The sequence below is a fragment of the Manis javanica genome, chromosome 12 (assembly GCF_040802235.1).
Source record: "Manis javanica isolate MJ-LG chromosome 12, MJ_LKY, whole genome shotgun sequence".
Classification (NCBI taxonomy): domain Eukaryota; kingdom Metazoa; phylum Chordata; class Mammalia; order Pholidota; family Manidae; genus Manis; species Manis javanica.
Window position 1 is genome coordinate 92747551 of NC_133167.1, and position 23149 is coordinate 92770699.

Genomic DNA, 23149 nt, shown 5'->3' on the forward strand with positions numbered 1-23149 from the left:
AGACTGTGGGACAAGAGGGGACACAGGTCAAGACTGTGGGACATAGAGGGGACACCGGACAACTGGCAGTAGGAGGAGAAAGAAATACATTAGATTAAAAATGGAGTTGGCTGGGTGTTAATTAGTTAACCTCTTCTACACGGGATAAATAGCAGGATGTAATTAACCATGGCTGAAAGAGAACCCTAGGCATTGCCCTCAGCGGGTAAACCCTTGTGGATTGTTATGCTAATTCCAACGGAAAAGGTAGACAGACTCCTCTGGGAAAGAACCGGGCACGTTTTGCCATGGTGATTCCAGATAGCCCAAATAATTATTTTTTTAAAGACAAAAACTGGATTAGATGGAAAATGAGATTACCTAGAAGACAATTCCCACTACCAGAGGGGCAGCTTCTCAGTGAGGAACGGTGGAGACAGAGCTGGGACCCGGTGGCTGAGCGGCTGGGGCTGTTCTTGTGTAGCTGTCATCTCAGAAGGGCAGCCCCCGCAGGAGTGGGAGGTGGAGGGTGGGGCCCCTTGCTGTTCACTGCCTGTCCTTCATCCCTGCCCTCCACTGGGAATCTGAGCATCCTATCCAGCTGGGAGAGGCTTTTCATGCCAGGACTTCAGAAAACCATTTTTTCCGATGAAATGAAAATGGAAGTGTCAAAGGCCTTTTGCTTTTTTGCTAAAATATTTCATTAAAGGTGGACATTTATCATTTAGGAATTACTGGTTTTTGGCCCCTTCCTCTCAGCCACCTGAAAATTCAGAAGTAGGGATTTCAGGGTTTCTGAACACACTGGTTGTCTGAATGGGACCTACTCATCGCTCAATAAAAGCTCAAGCGGAAGTTCTGACACCTCTAGTTGCACCTGCCCAGCACCTGGTCAAGCTGCGGTGTGGTTATGAAGGGGATCAGATGTACCATCCCCAAATATGCCACTTCGGCATAAGGATTATTTTGAGCTGAAGGCAACGGAGAAACAGCAGACAAAAGAAGAGCTCTCTGCTTCCCTTCCCATCTGCCTAAAAGCAAACATTTCCCTTGGGTAAGGATCTTCTCCTGCACGGGAAGCCGAGGACAGCCTTTCTCACAGAGATGGCAGAACGATGACTGCGCAACTAAACCCAACCCCGTATCCTTCATCTACTATTAGTTTCGCCTATAGTTCCTAGCTGCTTTTCAATAATTTATCAGCCCCAAGAGCCCAGACCCCTTTTCCTTTGTCTAGTCACTTCTCTACAATTTATTACTCTTGGTTAAAATGGCATATAAGCCCCCAGGTCTAACCACTTCTTTGGGTTTTCATTTCTTTCCTGGGAAGCCCTCGTGCATGTAAAAACTACCTATATGAATGTCAGTTAAGATTGTGTGCTTTTTCTTTAACTGATCTTTGTTGTTTTAATTTGCATGCCCCAGGTAGCAACCAAAGAGGGGGGAGAAAAGTTTTTTTCCTCCCCTACAGTTATGATGGGAATTAACCAACCATTAAATATAAAGGCCTCAATGAGGCCAAGATGTGGAAGCAAAGAATAGCTAAAACATCTAAAGGGCAGGACACAAATTTCTCACACTTGCTGGGCAGGCAGGACTGTGTCCAGGGCTCTGCAGACAATGAATGTGGCGATATCAGTGATAATGGTGCCCTGGGGATGTGGGAGTAAATAGGGGGCATGGAGGGGTCCTCTATAATCTTAAGTTGTCAGTGTTTCACCAGTGAAGAAACAAGGGCCCAAAGTCTCAGGTCTTCTGTGATAGTCTTAATTTGGGGATGTTTTTTTGCTGTCAATAAAAGATTTAGAAAGCACATACATAAATGTGATTTTATGTTTACTTTTTCACGATAATTTTTATGTAAATAATTCCACAAGTCTGGAAAATATGTTCACCAAGGCTGGATCCTTGGAAAGGTGGCTTAGTTATTTTGTTGTCCTGAGAAAAATATTTAATAATCACACTGATTTTTTTGTAGTCATGCAGATAGTGAAATTAGGATATAGAACAACTGACTTGCTTGGGATGACATTGAAAGTTGAGCCAGGCCCACACTTAGGTCATTTCCCATGTAGGTCGGCCCTCTGTCCGTGGCATAGATTTTCTATAGAACTTCTGCACCATCTTAGCTCCCAGGTAGCTTCAGACCAACAGCTCATCTATTTTTAGCAGGCAAACCCACTGGGGAAGAGCGAAGTTAACAAATGAAAGGAAAAGATAAAAGGCACAAAGACAGGGTGAATGCCAGAGGTGGAATAAAAGTTAAAAAAGAAAAGAAAAAGGGACCCAAGGGTAACCTTTAAGTAGATGAAGTGCATTTTATTCACGATGGCCTCCCCCCACTCCCCCATTCCCAAACCCACAACACAGTTCAAACCTTCTCTCATCTGAATCCCCCTGGCATTTTGCTTGTTCTTCCCTAATGAGGGAAGCTTCCACCCTTCCACCCTGCAGTAACACACAGTTACAGTAATGCACACTTATGGACCCGGTGAGGCCTACTAGATTAGAAACTCTTCGAAGGCACTGTCAGTTTTCTGAAGCAATTTGTTTCCCTCATCAAGTGTTTTTTTTTTTTTTGGTATCATTGATCTACAATTACATGAGGAACATTATGGTTACTAGACTCCCCCCATCACCAAGTCCACCTCACATACCCCATTACAGTCACTGTCCATCAGCGTAGTAAGATGCTATAGAATCACTACTTGTCTTCTCTGTGTTGTACAGCCCTCCCCGTGCCCCCCCACCACATTATATCTGCTAATAGTAATGCACCCCCCCTTTTTTTTTTCCCTCATCAAGTTTTAACATGTTTGTTGAATAAATGAATAAGAAAATATTTACAGCCTGAAAAAAAAAAGGAGAAGGCTGAGTCTATTTTTAAATCTCCTATTTGAAGAAGTGTTTGTTTCTAACATTTGATTTTGAAAAGCTGAAGAAGTTTTATTAAGATGCTCGGGACATTAGTGCGTGACTAAACATTTAAATAAAAACTACCAGCTCTGCTCTCCATGAGCAAAGGACAGAAAGGAGCTAGAGACTTTTCTTTGCCTCGTGGCATTCTAGTTTGCTTGGCTTTGGGGAGGGACAGGAGCTGGCTGCTGGGTGGTGGCACAGCCTAGATTGAATTGTTTTCAAATAAAGTAGTAAGTGAAGCAATGGAAAAAGAACTTTCTGCAGAGCCCCTAGGTTAGAAACCTAGCATTTAAAATAATTAGCAAATGCTGTAGTATCATGCATAGAAAATAAACGGAGGCTACAGAAAAGATCTATGACAAAGGATTAAAATATTTCAGGCTGTGTTTTCTAGGTTGTTTGGTGATGTTCAGTCTGAACATTGAAGACTTTCCATTGTTTTTCGGTCCTGACTTGATGGGCAGAAGTGGCAGGGAAGGACAGGCATTCCTCAGTTCCAGTCATACATGTTGTCTAAGAACACACAGCAGACACAAACTTCTGGGCTTTGAGCATGAGCCAGCCTTCCACTTGTCTGAGCATTCCCACCACCGGAGGTGAGTCTCCCAGTCAGCTGATCTAACTCCGGGCCAACAGGTCCTGGCAAACAGATCATTCTATTGCCCTTGAGACTGTAATAAGCAATTTATTGTGCCCAGGAAAGGGGAATGCACAGGCCCTTTCTTTCCATCACCACCTTGATTAATTCATTAATGATTTTTCAGGCAAGTTTTATTCAGGCACTTTGGGACAGGGCAGTGAGTCAGAAGTTGGCATCAAAACCAGAATAGAAGCCATAGCCCTCTCTGGGGATCCTACCCAGGGCTTTAAATTCCCAGATCACATAACTTCCTAATTGGAAAAAAATGTTCTTAAACAAGAGCAGGGGCTTTGCCAGGCCTGACAGTGACTAATAAGGTCGGTCTAAGGACTGTCTGATGAAAGACAAGTTGGATTTACATGTCATAGTGAATTTTAAAAGTATTTCACCCTGAGGTTTACTGCTGAATATAAGTAATCTCTCTCTTTGGGCGATCCCATCCTAACCCCTGCAGATATGCCTTCCTTAATTAAATTAACTTTGAAATGACATCCAAACAATGCCTTCCTTCCAAATGCCTTTGTTTTCTCCAAGATTTACTTATCGACCAAGCTGTTTCTTAAGGTTCCTGTGTAAACCGATTGTTTCCCACCCGCGGTCTGCATACTAATTGGAGACACGTTTTATCTTCTTTAAAGCCAGCCAGGATCGTAGCGCTCACTTTGTACTCACTTAACTGTATACCAAACAGACCCTACATTTACAATATCAAACTAAAAGAAAAAAAATTACTGATGGCGCTTACATAGGATCCAGATAAACACAAAATTGAAATCTCATCAACTAAAGATTAATTGCTGAGTTGGAGAGATTTTTTTTTTTTTTAATTATCTTTCAAAAATCAGGCTTTTGCGTTAGTAAAGAGGTCCAGGGCTTAGATACGGGAGGTCTGGAGCGGCGGCTGCCCTGCAGCGCGCGGGCGCAGGCACAGGCACGCACGCGTGGACACACACCCACACGCGCCCGCCCACACCGCCTTGCGTGTGAATCGCCTGAGGGGTTTTCGGGCTTCGCGGGCATGGATAACTGTCAGGTGCAGAAAGCAAGCCTTTGTTCCGTGGGCATTTTCCTCCCTCCGCATTTGACTGTTATGTACAGGCCACGTGAGCGCTGGGCCGGGGGGCGCTCCGCGCCAGGGAGACAAAGGCTCGCTGAGCGCGGCCAGGGCGGCCCAGGGACGCCTCCCCAGCCCCGGCGACACGTGTGAGGTGGGCCCGGACCTGCCTCCGACCGAGCAGCTGCTCCGGAGAAGTCCTGCCCGAGCCCTTGTAAAGGTGTCGGCGTTTCCCTGGGCCCGGAGAGGTCCCGGCCCGAGAGCCTGGCCGGGGCCGGGTTCGCGGACTGCGTGACCGCCGCCCCGGAGAGCCAGCGAGCCCGGGACGGTCGGGGCGTGGGGCTCCGTGCACAGGTCCCTGCACACTCCTGGTGTACCCGGGAGAATGAGTTTTTAGAGACTCACAGCCACCTCAGCATATGAGAACCCCGACAGAGGCCCCTCCTGCTCTCGGGAGGAAGTGCAGACCCGTGCCCACCGGAGAGGCCAAGCAAGTAGTGAGTCTCCCACCCGGAGTGCCCGGTGCCCGAGGTCCCGCCACTCAAGAGGCTTAGGTTCGGGGTTGTCGCCTCTTCCAGGGCTCAGACTGGAAGAAATGAGTCCCGGGAGCAAAATATCGGGGACATCAAAAAGTCAGAGGTTAAAATAAATAATCTCTTAATGCGATGCTTTTTTAAACAATGAAAATTATTGCAAAATAAAAACCCTACCCACGATGAACAAAATATTAAATTCTAAGTGAGCTACGAGCAGTACAGTGCCGTGCCGAGCCCCTTTGTAGCCCGAGGTAAAAGGACGATCCCTTCGGGCGAGCGACACTCCTCACAGCCTGCTGGACCTGAGCCGGGGTGTCGGGGGCATTTGGGGCGCAGTGGGAGGGGAGGCGGGTCGCGGCCTCGGAAGCAGAGGCCCCCTCCAAGGCCCGGGTGGGGTTGTGGAGAGGCGGCCCTGTGCCGGAGGTGAGAGCTTCGGGGAGCCGCTCGGCCGGGAACAAAGCAGCAGCGGAAGGCCGAGCGGCGGGCGGGGGTGACCGCGCGGGTTCGAGCTGCCACGCGCGGCCTGGACTGAACACTTGACCCGGCTGCTGCCGAGGCCGCGAGCGAGTCCTGTGATCCCCGCGCTCGGTGGTTAATTCTCCCTAACAAGACTTGGCAAGATGTCGGGCGAATGATTTTTGGCTTCTGTCGTGTCCCCACCGCGGCGCACACAAACCCCCCGCCAACAGCGGCCTGTGGGAAATTAAATGCATAAGTAAAACTGGGGGCGGGAAAAATGCTCCATGACCTGGAAAGAGGGATGCAGAGAAACCGGAATCGGCCCCAGAGCTTATTAAATCCTGTAAGCATAGATTTCTCAAGGTCTAGCTGAGCACCAAATGGGGACCCTAATTACCATTTCCCGAGAAGACAATTCACACGTGCGCAAGAAGGGCTGAGGGATTTTCCAAAAGCCGAGAACGTGGGCTGTTTTTCCCCACCAGGGTTCAATAAACGTCGTTAGAAGTGTGGACCGGAGTGGCACCCCTGCCTTCCTCTGTACGAACCGCATTCGGGCAATTAATGCCTCCCTCCGGGCCGTAAAGCAACAAATCCAACACCTCACTCCTATTACCGGGCTTCGGGGCGGCCGGTTTCTCTTTCATCCTCCAAGTTAGGGCCTGCCCACGTTCCTGGGGAAGCTATAAAGCTGATTTAATGGCTTAAGATGAAAATTGATCACACTAATGCACAAGCTAACGTCTGCGGAATCGCATTTGAAAAAAATGGCCGGGTGAACTCGCTCCACAAGCCTGGGGGGCGGAGGCCCCAGGCCCTGCCGGCCGGGCGGCGCCAGGTTCCCCTCCCCGCTTCGGGGAGGGGGAGGCCTGCAAGGCTTCGTGGGGAAGCACGGCGGTAAAGAGGGCTGCACCCGAGCCCCGGCCTCCGTCAGGCCAGCTGCTTGCCTGGCGATTTTCCTCACGCGGAGCCCTGCGACGCCGCGGCGGGGGGCAGCGACTCGTGTCGTGCGGGGCGCGCGCTGCGGAGGCCGGGCGGGCGGGCGGACGGACAGCGAGCGGCGCCTCCCTGCGCTCCATTCACAAAGTCCGAGCGCCGCAGCTCGCCTGCAGGTCGGAGGCCGCCTCCCTCTTCCTCTAGATCTCGGTTTTATGAATGGGCCCGGCGACAAGCGCGCAGCGCCCTGTTTACTCCGCTCTTTGTGACGTCGCGTTCCCATGACTGGGCGCGAGCGGCCGGCACTCCATTCACGCGCCGGGGCGGGCGGCGCGGGACGGGGCGGGGAGCAGGCGCGGGGGCGGGGCGGCGAGAGGCGGGGCTTCGCGAGGTAGTAATGAATCTGCCCCCTCCCGCGGGAGAACAGAACCTTAAAACATCTCTAAGCCGCGGAGGAAACTCAGGCTGGGGCAGTGCGCGGAGCTCCGGCTGTTACTGGGAACGGCGGCCGGAACGGCAGCGCCCGCGCGGCGGCGGCAGGAGCTGCGCCGCTGGCCAAATACAATAGAGGCAACAACTGAAGGGAGCCTTTGGTCCTCTCCCGTAAACACACTCCCCTCCACTGCCACCTCCCCTGGGCACCGCGCGCGGTGCTGTCTGGCGCCGGCTGCCCCTGGGGCTGCTATGGGACCTCGAGACTGCGGGAATTAGGGGACCGGGGAGAAGAGGCTCGCCCGCGGCAGCCCCTGGGGGCCAAGTTTGCGGCCACTTCTGCACGCGTTCCCTCAGCTCCCGGCCGCCCCTTCCTGCAGCCCAGCCGGCCCGGGTGCTTTTCGCCTCCTCGCGTGCCCAGCAGCCGCAGTACCCGGCGACCATGGTGACGGTGGAGGAACTGCGGGAGATGGACTGCAGCGTGCTCAAAAGGCTGATGAACCGGGACGAGAGCGGCGGCGGCGCGGGCGGCAGCGGCGGCCACGGCGCCCTGGGGCTGCTGAGCGGCGGCAAGTGCCTGCTACTGGACTGCAGACCGTTCCTGGCGCACAGCGCGGGCTACATCCGAGGCTCGGTCAATGTGCGCTGCAACACCATTGTGCGGCGGCGGGCCAAGGGCTCAGTGAGCCTGGAGCAGATCCTGCCCGCCGAGGAGGAGGTGCGCGCCCGCCTGCGCTCCGGCCTCTACTCCGCGGTCATCGTCTACGACGAGCGCAGCCTGCGCGCCGAGAGCCTCCGCGAGGATAGCACCGTGTCCTTGGTAGTGCAGGCGCTGCGCCGAAACGCCGAGCGCACTGAAATCTGCCTGCTCAAAGGTACACACGGGCGCCGGGGCACCAGTTGGAGGGTAGGTGTAGCGGGGCTCGGCGGCCTGCGCCCCCGGAGGGTCTCGTGGCTGCGGGATCCTCGCGCACTCCTTTTTATGTGTTGGTGTGCACTGGTTTGCAAGGTTTCTGTACGTTTGTGTGCAAGTGCGAGTTCCTGAAGCCCTCAGAGGTCGCGAGGGTGCGTTTCCTCTGTCACCTGCAATTTCGGTATCTTTCTTTGAGATTCCCGCATTTATTTACACTTTCTAACGGTCTGCCCTCGCAGGCTAAGCGACCCGTCCGCGTTGCCTTCATGCGAGTCCAGGGTATTGCTCACAAGTATCCCTGTGCGGGTGGGGACAGGTTAGGCCTGTTGGCCTGGCGTGCCCGGATCCTGCACTGAGTCCGACCGCGGGAACCCGAGAGGTGGGGAAGAGGGAAAAGGAGGGATGGACCCCTTGGGTTCGATTGGAAACCAGCCCTCCTTACGTAAATTCAGGAAGGAAGAAGCGGGTTGTGGACGTTGTGTGGAGCGATCTATATCTTGTCTCCTGCCGCCCAACTCCGGGCTCCGTCTGAAAGGTGCCCAACTCCTCCCGCCCCCGGCTAGACGCGGCTACGCGAGTGGGAGCGGGAGGACTGAGTATCTGGGGAACGCGAGACCGGACGGCGCCCCTTAAATTCAGGCAGAGGACAAGTACGACCTTTTGTTCTGACCGGAGTCTTGACTGATGGCGGCGCGTGCCTGATTTAAGTGAACCCTGGCGAAACTCTTCGGGGAGGGGAGTTCTTGTCAAACTGGAAGTCAGAAACCCCCAAGGGACCGTGTGCTATCCACGCAACTGGAGGGTCGGTGCGCCGGTCGCACCTGCCGGGCCGTGTCCGGCCGCAGACCTCCGCGGACCTGGCGCGGGGGCGGGAGCTCAGGGCGGGTAGCGTGGGGCGCCCCCAGGCGCGCTGCGCCCCTTCCTCCTACAGCCGCATTCCGCGCATTCTTTCGCCCTCGTCCGGTCCTCGCCTCCGATCCCATCCCGAGAGGCGTTTCAGACCCTGGCCACGGACAGAGCCGCCCCTTTCCTTGCTGGCGCCCCTCGCTTCCTCTCTCCTTTCCTTTTCTCTCCGGACCTGCTCACCCAAGAGGAAGGGAGATGGCGAGGGGCTGGGAGGGGGGCGGAAATCTCTCCCCACCGCCCCTTCCAAAAAGCACAACAGAACTGCTCAGTGCCGACGAGCCGGGTTTGCCCCTGGCGAACAGCGGGGGGCTTTGTTCTCCGCAGTTGTTTCCTGGCCATTTGACCTGTCAGCTGCTGGGGGGACGCTGCTGTTGACCTCAGGTTGAACTACGAAGGCGATTTTGCTGATGATTCGGATTGAGCCCAGTCCTTCTCCCTTGTCCCCAAAGCGCTTTAAGAGAAAGAGCCAGGAAGGGGCTTGCACCGGCAGGACGGGCCGCCGAGCGCGGCGAGCAGGCCGCCGGTGACCCGCCGGCCTCGCCTGCCAGGGCGCCCCGGGCACTTCCAGCACACCCCCGCGGCCACCGGCTGGGTAGGCAGCCAGCGAGCCGGTCTAGGCTGGTGAGCACGCCTGCCCTCCCTCGCCTGGTGCTGGCGCTCGTGGAACGAGGAGGAATTTCTCTAGGACGAAGCCCCCTCGAGTGGACGGGTCCGGCGGGGTGTCCGTGCTGCTCTGACCTCGAGTGCCTCCTGATTTAGAGTCCAAGGGCGCCTTCCTTCGCGGGGCTCCGGGCCCAGGACAGACCCACGTGGAGTGTGGGTTCGTTTTGTTTTGCTTGGCTTCCTGTAAGAGATCCGGAGGGGACCGCCCTGTAGTGGCAGTCCGGGGACCTTGGCCCCTGGGCTTCCGGGCGCGCAGATACTCAGGCCCCGGGGAGGAAGGCATATTATTAAGGTTTTCTCCTCCGGCTCGTGGCACTCCCTTGGCTCCCCCAGTCCCGCCGGGACAGCCCGGGGCCAGATCGATTCCGAGAACAAACCCGTGGGCGAGCCGTTGGGCACTAGGCAAATGCTCCTGTGAAGACTGGCTAGGACCGGGGCCTTGGGCGAGGTGACAGTCCCCTGGCGGTGGCGAGGTGCCCTGCCAGCGGAAAAGGAGTGTCCTCAGGGCTGTTTCCTCCCGAGGCCTGCACTGCCTCCTCTTGTCTGACCTGGTGCGGGCAGGGCGGCAGCCCTGTGCCTCTCAGAGTGGACATCCTCTGAGATGGAGAGTGGGTGGGCCTGGCCGCAGGGTGAACTTCTGTCTCGTCAGGAACAGGGCCCGGGTGTCGCCGGGAGATTGAGCTGGCTCTTCCAAGCAAAGGGAGCCTGCCTTTGGCAGCACCTGCCCAAAATTCATGGGTATGTGTGTGCGTGGTGGTGGAGGGGGGTGAAGCCCTTCCAGCCTTGTTCTGCAGAGATGGGGGGGCATCTGCGAGGTGTAGTGGGTCGCATTCTTTTCAATGAAGCATGTTTTCATACATACATGCTGAGCAGAGGACACCTTACTCTTCCTTCTCTTTGGCCTGTAATGAGAAGGCATCCCCAGTGAGAGAGCACAAGGAAACGCGCGGGGTCCGGCTCCCACGGCGGGGGCTCCGGGAGGAAAGGGTGCCTCCCCAGTTCCGGTGGAGAAGCCTGCGGACTGGAGCGAGTGTAGGTTCATTGGAGGGGACTCGGGGGCAGAGAACTAAAGGGAAACCCGGGAAGAAAAGCCCCTTAGATTATCTTTAGGAAATGCCTGAGCTGGTTTGGGGTTGGTTCCCAGTGGATTTGTTCGTTTTAGTTTGCAGCTTTATGGGCCTTTCTGTGGCTCTCACCTGGTGCGTGGGGTGGATGTGGAGTAAAACTGGTGGGACCTGTCGTCAGGGGAGGACCTTTTGGAGGTGTCTGCAGTCCTGAGGGAACAGAAAAACAGTGGAGTATTTTCACAAGTTGTTTAATCCTTCCCAGCCAAAGGCTATCTAATTCTATCAACTAATTGCATTTAAAAATCTGATTTTTCTGTTTCTACCACTTTGAAAGGCAGTTGTTTAGTCATTAGGTAGTTACTAATACCAAACGCAAGAATTTATGATCAAGAGTAAAGTTGACTAAATATTAATAAGATGCTGTTCAGCTTTGCATTCCCTACGATTAAGTTTTGCTAAAAGCAGTAGCCCAAACCACTACATTTTCTGGCCTTTCTGCTAATAAAAGATTCCTATTGGGGTAATTTTTTTTAAGGCTCATTTAAGATCCTGTGAGACATTTTTAGGGACAGTTTAGAAATTTAAGCTTTTCACATTTTAGTATAATACACATCTCCTTTGAAAACCCTTTCGCTTTCTTCCATAAATCTTTGGATTTGGGTTTTAGATCCGGGTTATTAAAGAGAAAAAGTGCATCGTTTTCTTATCTTAATAGAAGTCACTCTTTAGATTTTTAAAAATTTGCAATAAATAAGAAGTCATTCTCTTTGTCATTTGGGCCTCCCAGCTGCTCCAAATAATGAATCAACATGTTACACAGAAGATTTCAGATGTAAAAACGTTATCGTACTTTCTCCTGCCTAAAATTCATCTCAGCTCATTATCTTTGTCAGTCTTTATTCAGGTTGTTATTTAAAAGTTGTTCTGGAGCTGCTCTGAGAAATCGGGAGGATCGATTTAATATTCCAGCTTCTCCTTCTGGGTTGGAACTCAAGTACCCCATAGGCCTGACTACGCAGACATCTGACATTACACTTTCTGTGCAAAACAGCCAGTAATGAATGGTGGGGGAGGTTGCTCATCTAGCAGCCCTAGTAACTCCCGTGACTCTGTCTTTTCTTCTCTATCCCCATTCGCCCAGCTCATCCCAGTTCCCCAAAGGGTCAGTGCCATCAAATGGCACTATCCCAGGGTGTTGTATACCTCTTCTACCTAGAGGGTCTTTACTCCTGGCTTTTCTCCTTACAAATAAGACATGATGCCCACACCAGCCAGACAGTGGTAGGCCTTAAATGTCTAACCCTGCTGTAATTCATTTAAGAATTACAATTCCTCACCCTCCAGAGACAGGGTTGCGCAGGGAGCTGGGAGAGGGGAAAGGCTAGCCTGTTCAGGAGCCAAGACATTGCTTTAAAAAATCAGAACATCTGAAGCCAGATTTGGGAGGCAGGTCCCGCCTACCAAAAAGGAAGTTTGACAGGAAGAAAAGTTTACTTTCCAACGGAAGCCAGCTTGCTGAATGGAGCAGATAACACAGGGCTGGGAGGGGTTGCAGATGAGATGCAGCCTGCGTGTAGCATCAGGTGTCAGCCAGCTGGCCCAGGCCTGTTCCTGGAGTCTCAAGATGAGAAGCTCACGGAGGGAGATTTTAGGTGCTGCTCAACACTTAGCACCCACGGCAAGGAGCCCAGACTTTCTTGCCAGGCAGCAGTGTTTTGTGTTGATAAGATGTCCCTGGACAGCCAGGCTGCGAGCCCTGCCTGTGAATCGGCCCTGATCTGAGTGATGACAGCGTAATGAGGAAAAGAGCAGCTCCCGAAAATTCCATAGCCACAGTCCCTCCAAAGGACAATCTTCCTACACCAAAGGTCCATTAAGGGTCCTTCTGGGACACCATCAGCACTGCACCAGTCTGCCCTTTCTAAGGACTGTCTCACTCCCACCTCTGCACAGGCCTCAAAATGACTGGCCAGTGGGTCATTTTCAGTAAACTTCTGCAATTGCCTTGCTGTGTGAGTGTGTGCAAGAATAAAGAGCATGGTGCTGAACTGCAGAGGTAGTTATTCCTCAAGAAAGTTGAGGGAAAATGGTATCTGTTCCCCCCTGGGCTTTTTAAGTTTTAAAATTAAGATGACACAATGGTCTCCTTAAATAAGTTCTCATGTTACTAAGTGAGAACATGAGGAAAACAGGTCAAGTTTAGAATATGTTAGGGAATTACATTTATTGGGACACAGAGACAAACGTGGCAGTTCATCGGCGTATCTGTTATGAAATTGTGTTCAGACGATAGAAGTACAGATCGTAGGCACCTGCTGTCAGTGTAGTTCCCAAACAAGTAGATCACTTAGGATCGGAGAATACTAGAGCCGTTAGAGATGATGTAGACTGAAATCTTTCCATTTTGAGAGTGGGAAGCAGGGTTAGGAGGGAGCTAGTGCTTGGCCAGGCTCGCCCCTGTGGAGCCGGGACTCGCACCCACATCTGTCTCCCTTTGTGCTCCTTGCATACCTGCAGGAGCCACGGACAGAGCCCAACCCAGTGGATACAGTGGGAACAAGCTGTCCCTCATGTGTTTCCTATTTAACTTGGTGCTCTAACTCTGGCCCTTACCAACAGGGCTGTGGCTACAGTACTGGCACAGATCTGGGCTAGAAGGGATTGAGAAGTCTGGGTGCAGTCTTTTTCCACCCGTCCTGCAGTAAGAATTCATTTTAATTTCTATCATGACCCAGAACAGGGATACAGACACACCTGAAACCAGAGTGCCAAGAAATTATTATTATTTTAGAAGTTTCTATCCTGTTTCATCAAAAAAATGCTGGTCACAACTCCTTAATGATAACCTGAGGTTAGAAAAGAACCAGCAAGAAGAGTTCAGTGAAACATCAGCAGTGCCCCGTTCAGAGCCCTTCCGGTTTTGCATGGAAGTCCTGTGTCTGCATGCAGTGCAACCAGCCGGCGTGCACCCGACGGAGGGCCGCCGGGATGGCAGGGAGGGGTGGGCTCCTACGGCCAGGTCAGGTCAGAAGTTGGCTTTGAGGCCACTGGGCTGGACGTTGGCCCTGCTCTCACCTGGGGGCTGCCTTGCACTCAGTCTCCTCTTCTGTAAAGTGGGCTGGTCATGCTGTCCTCAAGGGCTGCTACTTGGACACATACATGGAAAGCGCCTGGCTCATGGTGAGCATTCCTCTCAACAGTAGCTTATAATTGTCACTCACGTGGGTGTGATACCCAGAGATGACTTTCTGGGCTGTGCCCTGGAGTGGCTCCTGACGTGTACCCTTCGCTGTGCCCCACCTTTCTGCGCGCTGCCAGCCCTCACGGCACACTTCACCCCTCTGGGGCCCTGGCCCCAGTGCAGCTCGTTGGCCGGGCAGAAGGAGCTCCGCTGGTGCTGTATCTGTCACAGCGAGCCACAGAGCCGCTGAAGCTCGTGACAGCTCAGGAGGGAAGCCCTCTGACTGCATCTGGCATTGGAGAGGCAACCCCTCCAGGCCCCCGTCCCCTGAGCTAACCTGCTGCTTCACTTTCTTTCTGCTTGTTCGTTAAAGATCCGCCAGAGGGAGCTTGACTCCTCAGTCATAATTTTTCAGCCCTGTGTCTTTCCCCAGCCTTTGCTGTCTCTCTGTCCACTTACGAGCAGTTTGGGGGCGACAACACAGGGGCCTCCTCGGGCCTGGTCTGGCCTCTGGGTCACCTCCATCCCGCCCCAGTGGCCTGGCTGCCTGCCCCTGCCCCTCACACTGCGTCAGGGCGCCTCCCCACCGTTCTGCTCTGCCCCCAAGATGGACTGATGATTTATCTGGAGGTAGTGGACATCCCCAACTGGAAAGGGGACACGGAGCTTAGGAAGTATGGTACCTGCCCTTCCGCTGTCTAACCACCAGGTCTCAAACCTCCAGCTGAAAAAAGTAAGCAAAGTCCAGGAGGGTAAGGCTTTCCTGAGTCTGGGGGTCCCCTTGGAAGTGCCAAAAAAAGAACCTTCAGTATGTGCCTCCACAAGGCCGGGCACAGAGCACACTGGCTCTTCCACTCTGTCACTTAAGGGCTCAGGTATGGACGCTTCATCACATTTTACAGATTGGGAAGAGGCTCAGAGAGGTTCGGTGATGGCCCCAGGCTGCACAGCTGATCACCCACGCTGTTAGGATTCAACCCAAACCTCCGCGTTTGACTGCAGAGGCCATGCTGTGCTTCAGCCTAGTCTGCTCTGTACCTTCTCAACCCCCCTGGGGCTCCTCTGGCTTCTGCTTCCTCTGTGACCATGGAGCATGGCCTTGGCATTGCTGTGACTCTACCATTCACTTCTGGGTGGGAGCCACTTGTCCGCCTGCCTAGGTGATGAGCTCTTTGCAGGGCACCACCCACGCCTTACATTTCTTTGAAAAAAAAACCCCCCAAAACAAGAAACCTCCCCAATGCCACCCCAAAACCATGTTTTAATAGCTAAATTAATGTAATAAACACAAAAATCGGCTTACTTTAAAAAATTTCAAATGTAATGACTTTTTATATAGGTGCCCAACAACCGTTTACTGACTGATCCATTTCCTCTTCCACCTTTTCCAAGGAGGAGCACGTCCCGAAGCTGCCCAGAGGCCCATTTCATTGCAGGGACTTCAGCCAAAGCTATTTGCTGGCTTTTCTTCCCTCACCTCTATCCACTGCTTTGGAGCAGCGCTGTTTGCAGGAAATGTTTATAAGGAAAGAGGACCGTGGTGGTTGGGGTGGCGGGGGTGTTATTGGGAGGGAAGGTTGTCCCTGTGGTGAGAGATGACCCCAGAGGCCACCAGCATTCCAGAAACCCCCAGTCCTGGCCCTTCTATAGCACGTTTTCCATCCAGGGAGGCTGGTCATCATGACTCAGCAGGTGCACTGCCTGCGCCCAGAGAGAGAGCCGTTTATATCCTGAGGGAGGAAAGGCACAAGAGAAGACTGGTCAGAGAGGGGAAAAAAATGTATGCCCTGTCTATGTAAGCCCCGTGATGTGGCCAAGAATCATTTCCTCTGCTCTCAGTGCAGTAGTTCCTAGGGCCGGGGTTTGGGGCGAGTAACTGATACTGTCACATGCCTGCATGTTGGGATATCACCATGAGCCGTACAGGGAACCATACTGCTGAGTCATTCAGATTTAACGGTGCTGGCTACAAACGTCAGCTGAGTGGTCTGTTGGTGTGGCTGTACCACAACCTGCAGGCTTTACTTGATTAATATAGAATCCATTTTTGGTCCTACAGAAATTGCAAAACAAGAAATACAGCAGGGGCCAAACCTTAATGGCAAATTATCCGCAAAATCCCAGACATAACATGAAAATCTGAGATACGGGCTGTGTGTCTCTTCTCGGAGTGGTTCCCTGCCCACCTCTGCCCACCCCTGCCCAGCCTGCACTTTCTGTTTGCCACTGAGCTATTCCGGAGAAGTTGGCCGTTTATCTCTTTTTACTTAAAAGACCCTCCTTCCCAGGTGGATGATCCCGCAGAAAACCATTCCAGGGCTTAGCAACTCACAGGTCAGGAAATCCTCTCTTGCCCCAAACCTGTATGTGGAAAGAGGGATTTATTTAGATTTAAGCTTGTTTCCTCTCGTTTTGGCCCCTTGATGGAACAGCTGTTTATGAGGCCGTGCAAGTGGCATCTGTTCCATTGCAGAGATCCAGAAAGGCTGGTGCCTGGGAAGTTTCCTTCTGTCCCACCTTGGGCAACCTCTGCGAAGGAAGGGCTGGAGTTGGGGGGTGACAGACATCCTTGCAGGTCCCAGGGACTGGTTGCATTCTGCTTAGTGCCCATGGAAACCCAGTGGCCATTCCCTCTCATGCTTTGTCACCAGCAAGGGAGCTCCCCTGGAGAGTGTCCCTCTTCATACCCTCTGCATGTCCTCCTCTCTGCCTCCCAGATGGAAGTCTTGTCCGGAACCTTTCTTTCCAGCCTTCAGGATGCAGAACTGCCCACAGGTGGACTCTGAATCTTTGGAAAAGGTGCCGTAGCCGTTATGTCTGGGCCCACAGCGCCACCCAGTGGCCAGTGTCTATCCGGCGGGCCCCAGCTTCACAGCAGCCCTCTTCCGCCAGGGGGCGGCATTCAAGGTCTTTTTGGGTTCTTGCTGGTTGCTGACTCCCTTAACCTGAACATCTTTCTCCTTTACAGGCGGCTATGAGAGGTTTTCCTCCGAGTACCCAGAATTCTGTACTAAAACCAAGGCCTTGGCAACCATCCCGCCTGCTGTGCCGAGCGCCGCGGAGCCCCCGGACCTGGGCTGTAGCAGCTGTGGAACACCGCTGCATGACCAGGTAGACACGGAGGCCGGGTGCAGCGTGGGGCGCCGGGGACTCCTTTCCAGAGTTCTTTGCAGGCGGGGCCTCAATTTGGTGAATGTGGTGAACCCTGAATGTGTAGTGGATGTTAGGGAGCTTCCCTTTGTTCTCTGAAATTGTACCTACCCTCTCTTCCTTGCTTCACTTAAATATATAATAAAGACATAATACCCGATGAGCCTCTACAGCTGGGTGCTGTCGACAGGCAGGGAGGCCCGCTGAAGCTGGGTGCGGGTGACCTGCTTTGTAGTCCGTTCTTTGAAGAAATGAACCCCAGCCTGGTCCACAGCAGCCAGGCCATATTCTGGCTGTAAATGCCAAATGGACATGGATGGTCAATCCACCTACTCCTAAGGAAACGAGCTTAAGCCCCTGCCTCTCTTACAAGCCTGCTCCTTCTAGCACTTTCATTTAGAGGGAGAAGGAGTTTGTGGGGCCCAGCAACCCTGCTCCCCAAATCCCAGATCGCTTGAGTTGCTCTGACTCGGATGATTGTCATTACGTCAAGCCACCATTACCTCATTGTGCCAGAATTCCTCCTCTTGTCCGAGGCTGGCATGGCATTGCTTTTGACATACCCAACCAAACAAGTACACAGCCTGGCGATTAACAGGCTAATCTCTAAATGTGACCGTGTGGCCAGGCCAGCCCTGTGCCCACCGCTGGAAGTGGGGGAGGTGGGGCTGCAAGGCTCTCACCGTCCTGGCCTCCCCGCCCATGCGGAGCGGAGGAAAGGCTATGAAAGTCCCCCGAACCCGTCGCTCCCTCCAGGGGCCGCAGAGATCTGGGTGAGCCTGGCAGCGCTGTAACCATAGACGCTGTCCCAGGGGCTTGTGCGAGCCGCCCCCGACCGGCTCGGGCTCCCGCCCCAAGTGCCCTTCCCGGCTGCCGGACGCTCACGATGTCTGGCTTTGTCACCCTTCCCGGTGCAGGGGGGTCCCGTGGAGATCCTTCCCTTCCTCTACCTCGGCAGCGCCTACCATGCTGCCCGCAGAGACATGCTGGACGCCCTGGGCATCACCGCCCTGCTGAACGTCTCTGACTGCCCCAACCACTTCGAAGGGCTCTACCAGTACAAGTGCATCCCGGTGGAGGACAACCACAAGGCCGACATCAGCTCCTGGTTCATGGAGGCCATTGAGTACATCGGTAGGCTGGCCGCGGCCGGGGTGGGGCGGGAGGTCGAGAGGGGCCCTGCCACGGGGACTCAGGGACACCGCGCGCAGGGGACCCACGGCCCCTCTCCTCTGGAGGAGGGCTTGCCCTCTGGATGTTGTGTTGGGCAGGCGTAGGAAGCCAGCTGCGCCACTGTTAGTTTATGGAGCCGTGATCCTTCCCTTGCGGGCCTCCAGATGTCTAGATGCTGCTAAGGCTTTGGGGACGGGGAGGAGGACAGAGAAAGGGAGCGTTGGGTCGTGGCTTTTGTTTCTGCCACTGGAAATCCTTGCAGGTACGTTGGGATGGAACCCGCCTTAGCCTGTTTCCCCCAGCCGAGCGCATTTATTTGGCTAAGTCTCAGAAATCCCTTAGCAGAGGGCAGAGCCAGAGCCCCACATGGGTGAGGCTGCAGGCCGCCGCCGACCCCCCGTCCCCTCTTTGCCCCAGATGCGGTGAAGGAGTGCCGCGGGCGTGTGCTGGTGCACTGCCAGGCGGGCATCTCGCGCTCGGCCACCATCTGCCTGGCCTACCTGATGATGAAGAAGCGCGTGCGGCTGGAGGAGGCCTTTGAGTTCGTCAAGCAGCGGCGCAGCGTCATCTCTCCCAACTTCAGCTTCATGGGGCAGCTGCTGCAGTTCGAGTCGCAGGTGCTGGCCACGACGTGTGCCGCGGAGGCTGCCAGCCCCTCGGGGCCGCTGCGCGAGCGGGGCAAGGCCACGCCCACGCCCACCTCGCAGTTCGTCTTCAGCTTCCCTGTGTCGGTGGGCGTGCATGCCGCCCCCAGCGGTCTGCCCTACCTGCACAGCCCCATCACCACCTCCCCCAGCGGCTAGGCGCCCGGGCGCCGGTGGCATGGACTGCGCGGGCTGGCCGGCAGGGGGCGCCGGCTCCTCCACACCCAGTCCTCCGGGCCCACGCGGGCCAGAATGGCAATAAGAACTCTGAATACAAACGAAAAACAAAACACTTCAACTTAGAGCAATAACAGCCGTCTCCGCAGGCAGGGAGACATGGGGGTGGTTTGTGTTTTACTTGTCAGATAGGAATTTTTTACCTCATTTTTTTAAAGCAGTTTAAGGCTTGAAGTTAGGAGCCCCACAGATCCTGGCACATGCACCCACCTAGGTTTATCAGGGAGGAGGGAGGGGAGGGAGAGGGTCAGGAAAACAAGTTTGCCGGAAGTGCCTGGTTCTGTGTGCTCTGTCCTCCTTGTGGTTTAGGATTTTTTTTTTTTAAGAAATCTTTAGGACGTCTAGGTTGGCACCTGGTGAACGATTCATTATGCATAATAATAAAGGTATTTATTAAGAATTGCATCAGTACGTACGTTCGAAGAGTCCAGTGACAGTGAATTTAGAATATATGTTGTGTCCAACAGCAGGGCACGGTAGCACGCAGACGTCAAACAGGAAGGAAATGCCACCTCGCAGGTAGGGACAGGTGAGCGTGATGATCAGCTTGTTGCTGCTGAGAAGCAGGCAGGGAGGGGTGGGGGGAGGAAGAAAGGACGGGACTACTTTTTAATTACTTTGGAGATGAATCCTGGGCACATGGACCACTAAATTGGTTTTAACCCACAATACAACCTTTTCTGTTTGGTGATCGATAGTTCATTTTGGCGGTGGGAGCGTTTTCCTCACAGACCTGCCTGAGGACTTGCATGTCATCCATGATAAAAGCCGTATCATGAAAGGTGCTCCTGGAAAATTGGGTGCAATTGAGATCTTCCTTCAGTGAGTCCTTGGGGAAGGCCTTTGGGAAACCAACTAGAGAGAGACATGGAATGCATCTTTTTGTGTTGAGGAAGCACCATCTTTCCTCTCTCGCATTAATTGGAGTTTCTAATTTGTGGGGGAGGATTACTTAGAATGAGGTGTACCAACAAATTCTTGCATTCTTAAAATTCCTGGTGTATGTGAATGTTTTTAAAGGCTTTCCCTTTAATAAAAGGGAAGTGGACACCACGTTCAGGTCGCACTGAAGTCTAGAATGGTGAGAGTGAGGATCAGCCGGTAGACGCTTTGCTTTCGGGAGCTGGTGGCTGGGCGCTGAGTCCTTTCTTGGGATAATGCCACTCTAAGGGCGCTTTCCAAACGGAGGAATGGCTTTTGGAGGAGAAGGGCACTTCCTTCCTTTGGGCTTGGGGGGAGGGCGGAGGGGCAAGCTACGTGTTACTCCGTTTGTAGTGTTGTGGAGCAGTGCTGTTAGAGTGCCAGGTTAGAAGTAATTGCAAACTTGTCTAGAGGTGAAGGCATGGTTTTTGTTCCTGTTTTGGTGTCTCAGCCCTTTGAGAGTCCAGATCTAAATGAACATTCTTCTTGCTCAGCTAAGGTAGCTTCAAGCCTCAATATCGAAATAGTGTTGGAATGCTCTTTCTCATCCTGGCATCCCAAACAGAACCAGGTTCCTTACATTTCTTTGCATAAACATGAGTCTGCGGTGGCCTCGTTCATCCTGCCTGTCATGCCCTGTATTTGGCTGGGGCCAGAGTTCCTGCTTCCTGTTTCTAGAAGAGCCCCAACCCCACTCCTCCCTGTGAGCTGCTTGGCTGAATAGCTAGGGTGAAGTACGGAGGGGTTCGATGCCCAGACAGTGGACCCATGTAGAGACAGCACAGTTGGACATTCATTCCCTGAAAGTTGCTTTGTGTTTTGTGATGAACAAGGTTGAGCTCAGCAGCTGGAAAAGTTATAGGTCCCAACAGTTGATAGGCCTGGGAGGAGGGGCTGCTTGTGCAGGGAGGGTAAGTGGCCCACAACAGATTCACTTTTTAGGGAAGCAGTGTACATTTGGCAAACCCTATGTATCCTGCTTTCCCAGACTGGATTCCAGCCACACGGACAATCAGAGCTCAGGACCAGCCCAAGATGTGTCTTTGCTTGCTTTCCAATTCAGGCCTTCTGTCACGTGTCAAACTGCTATTTATATAAAGCCACTTCTTTGTACTTGATAACAGCATGAGGCCCCAAACTCAGAATAAAACAGGAAAGTGGCTTGACTGGAATAGGGGATTTTTGGTTGGTATTCTCCTATGAGAAGCCTCTTTGATGCCTTGGGATAGCTCTAAGGGAGACACCACCTTAGGGTCGGTCCAAGTGTTCAGTGGGTTTCAAGAGGCATCCCCACCACAAAGGGGTTTCGGGTGATGTGAAACTTCTGTGCGGGCCAGAAAACATGGCAGCTTCCACTGCTCATCAGCCGTGTTGGCTGCAAAAGGCAGCAAGCTCTTCCGATCTTCCGTGCAGCTGAGGAGTGCTGCCAGCTCCCTCCCGGAATCTTGGGTAACCCAAGGGTGTTTGCGGAGCTCTAAGGGAAATGGACTCGGCTTTCCCGGGGAGCAGTATTAGGCTGAAGCCTTGTGAGCTGGCGGCTGGGCACTTCCTAGCTTTGGTCATTCCCTCTGGAGGCCATTTTGCTGAGGTGCTTATTCCAGCTGGTCCCAGAGTTTTCAATAAGGTTGGGAAGCCATGAGAAAAAAGGTTTAAATCCTTGGCAAAGTGCACAGAGGGAGGAGGGAGGGCAGTTGATTCAGACGTGAAGGGTCGGCCACCAAGCCCTAAGTGCCAAAGCGGGATTCTGCCTTGGCTGCCCATTGCGTCAGCGGGGGAGTTTCGAAAACTGCTACCAGGCCATCCTAGACCAATTAAATTAAAGCAGGATTTCTGCGGCTGGGAGCCAGGCACCGGGAAGCATCCAGGGCTTTCAATGTGCAGCCAAGTTTGGTAAACTGCCTTGTGTTCTGGATGGCAAGGTGCCGCTGGAGGCTAGGTCTTGGTGGCACAAAGCTAGCTCGCCTCCCAGAACCACGGCCAAGGGTGGTCACTGGCTTAGTCTGGTCTCCTGCCAGTCCCGGCCCGGCTAAGGGACCAGGATGATTTCTCCCTGGAGCTGAAGGAGCACGTGGTGTCCTGCAGGGGGCAGCCTTTCATGCTTCTTGGAAGACGGGATCTGTGGCACATTATTAGGGAAGTAAATGATGTCTCGGTGTTGATGTTTTTCCCTGGAAGCTTCCTTGTCAAGAATGATGGAGAGTCATTCCTTTGGAGGTACTCCCCCCTTCTCAGAGCCCCCTGCCCTCCTTTAGAGTTGATGTGTCACCCAAGGAAGATAGCGATGCAATACTTGTAACTTGTGTAAATAGCCCCATCTTTCAGTGATGTCATTTCTACATTTGATATGCCTGTATCTCTGTAGGATGTATATAGTTTAGGGCATTTTGTTTGGTTCTGTTTTTTAGAAAAGTCAACGTCTGTTTTTATTTATTGCTTGAAAAAGATCATTTGAAGAGAAATAAACACGTTTTCAGCCACCTCTGGCTTGGTTTATCCTTTCCTTGAAAACTTGCAGTTGGATGAGTTGCAAGGTGTGGGAGGCCGATCTGTGTCCTCACCAACCTTGTGCACTTAGGGACCAGGGGAGGTGGGCCGGTAAAACCTGTGAGTCCACTTTCGCTCCCTGAACACCACTCCAGGTCGGTGACAGAAGGCCGACCAGAGTCCCCAGGGGGCTGGCTTTCCAGGCAGACATTCCAGCAGCAAGAACTGCATGAGATTAGGAGTGCCTTTCCTTGAGATGCTACTTTGCACCAAGCGTGATGCGGCCATAAGGGTTGCTCCCCTGTGGATTGCAGAAACCCCTCCAAGTCAAAATGATAAAGGATCTAATCCATTCCTAATTTTTAGTTCTATATATAATTTACTCACATACATACAAAAATTTTTAATACTGTAGTGTATAGAATAGGACACACCCTTCCCAGCTCTGCTGCCTTTTGTCACTCGGTGTGCCCAGGTTTCTACGTACTTATCCAAAATATAATTGTCGCACTTACAAGTGAGTTAAAGTTGTATGTGTGCATATATTTTATGTGACCTCTCCCCTGACCCGGTTTTTTTTTACCCAGACACACTGGAACTTTGTTATAAGATCTGGCTTTTGTCAATCTTGCATTAATGTATTTTAACCTGCATCTCTTCATTATGAGATCAAGTGTTTTTTTATGTGTTCAGGAACCATTTGTACTTTTTCTGTGAACTGTGTTCATCATACCTCTTACTTGATTTTCTTTTTCCTACAATCTTCAGACACTTTTGGCTATAGTATGCATGGCTAACATTTCCCCCAGGTATTTTGTCTTTGGATTTTGCTTATACAAATTTTCCCACTAAAAT

General features: G+C 52.8%; 1 protein-coding gene across 1 annotated transcript; it reads left to right on the forward strand.

Annotated features, from left to right (window-relative positions):
- Positions 1-5391: 5391 nt before the first annotated feature.
- Positions 5392-22287, forward strand: DUSP4 (dual specificity phosphatase 4). The gene is made up of 4 exons (XM_017669100.3): positions 5392-7830; positions 16654-16796; positions 17753-17969; positions 18426-22287. The coding sequence occupies exons 1-4, from the start codon at positions 7398-7400 to the stop codon at positions 18809-18811; spliced, it is 1179 nt and encodes a 392-aa protein (XP_017524589.2). The 5' UTR covers positions 5392-7397; the 3' UTR covers positions 18812-22287.
- Positions 22288-23149: the final 862 nt, after the last annotated feature.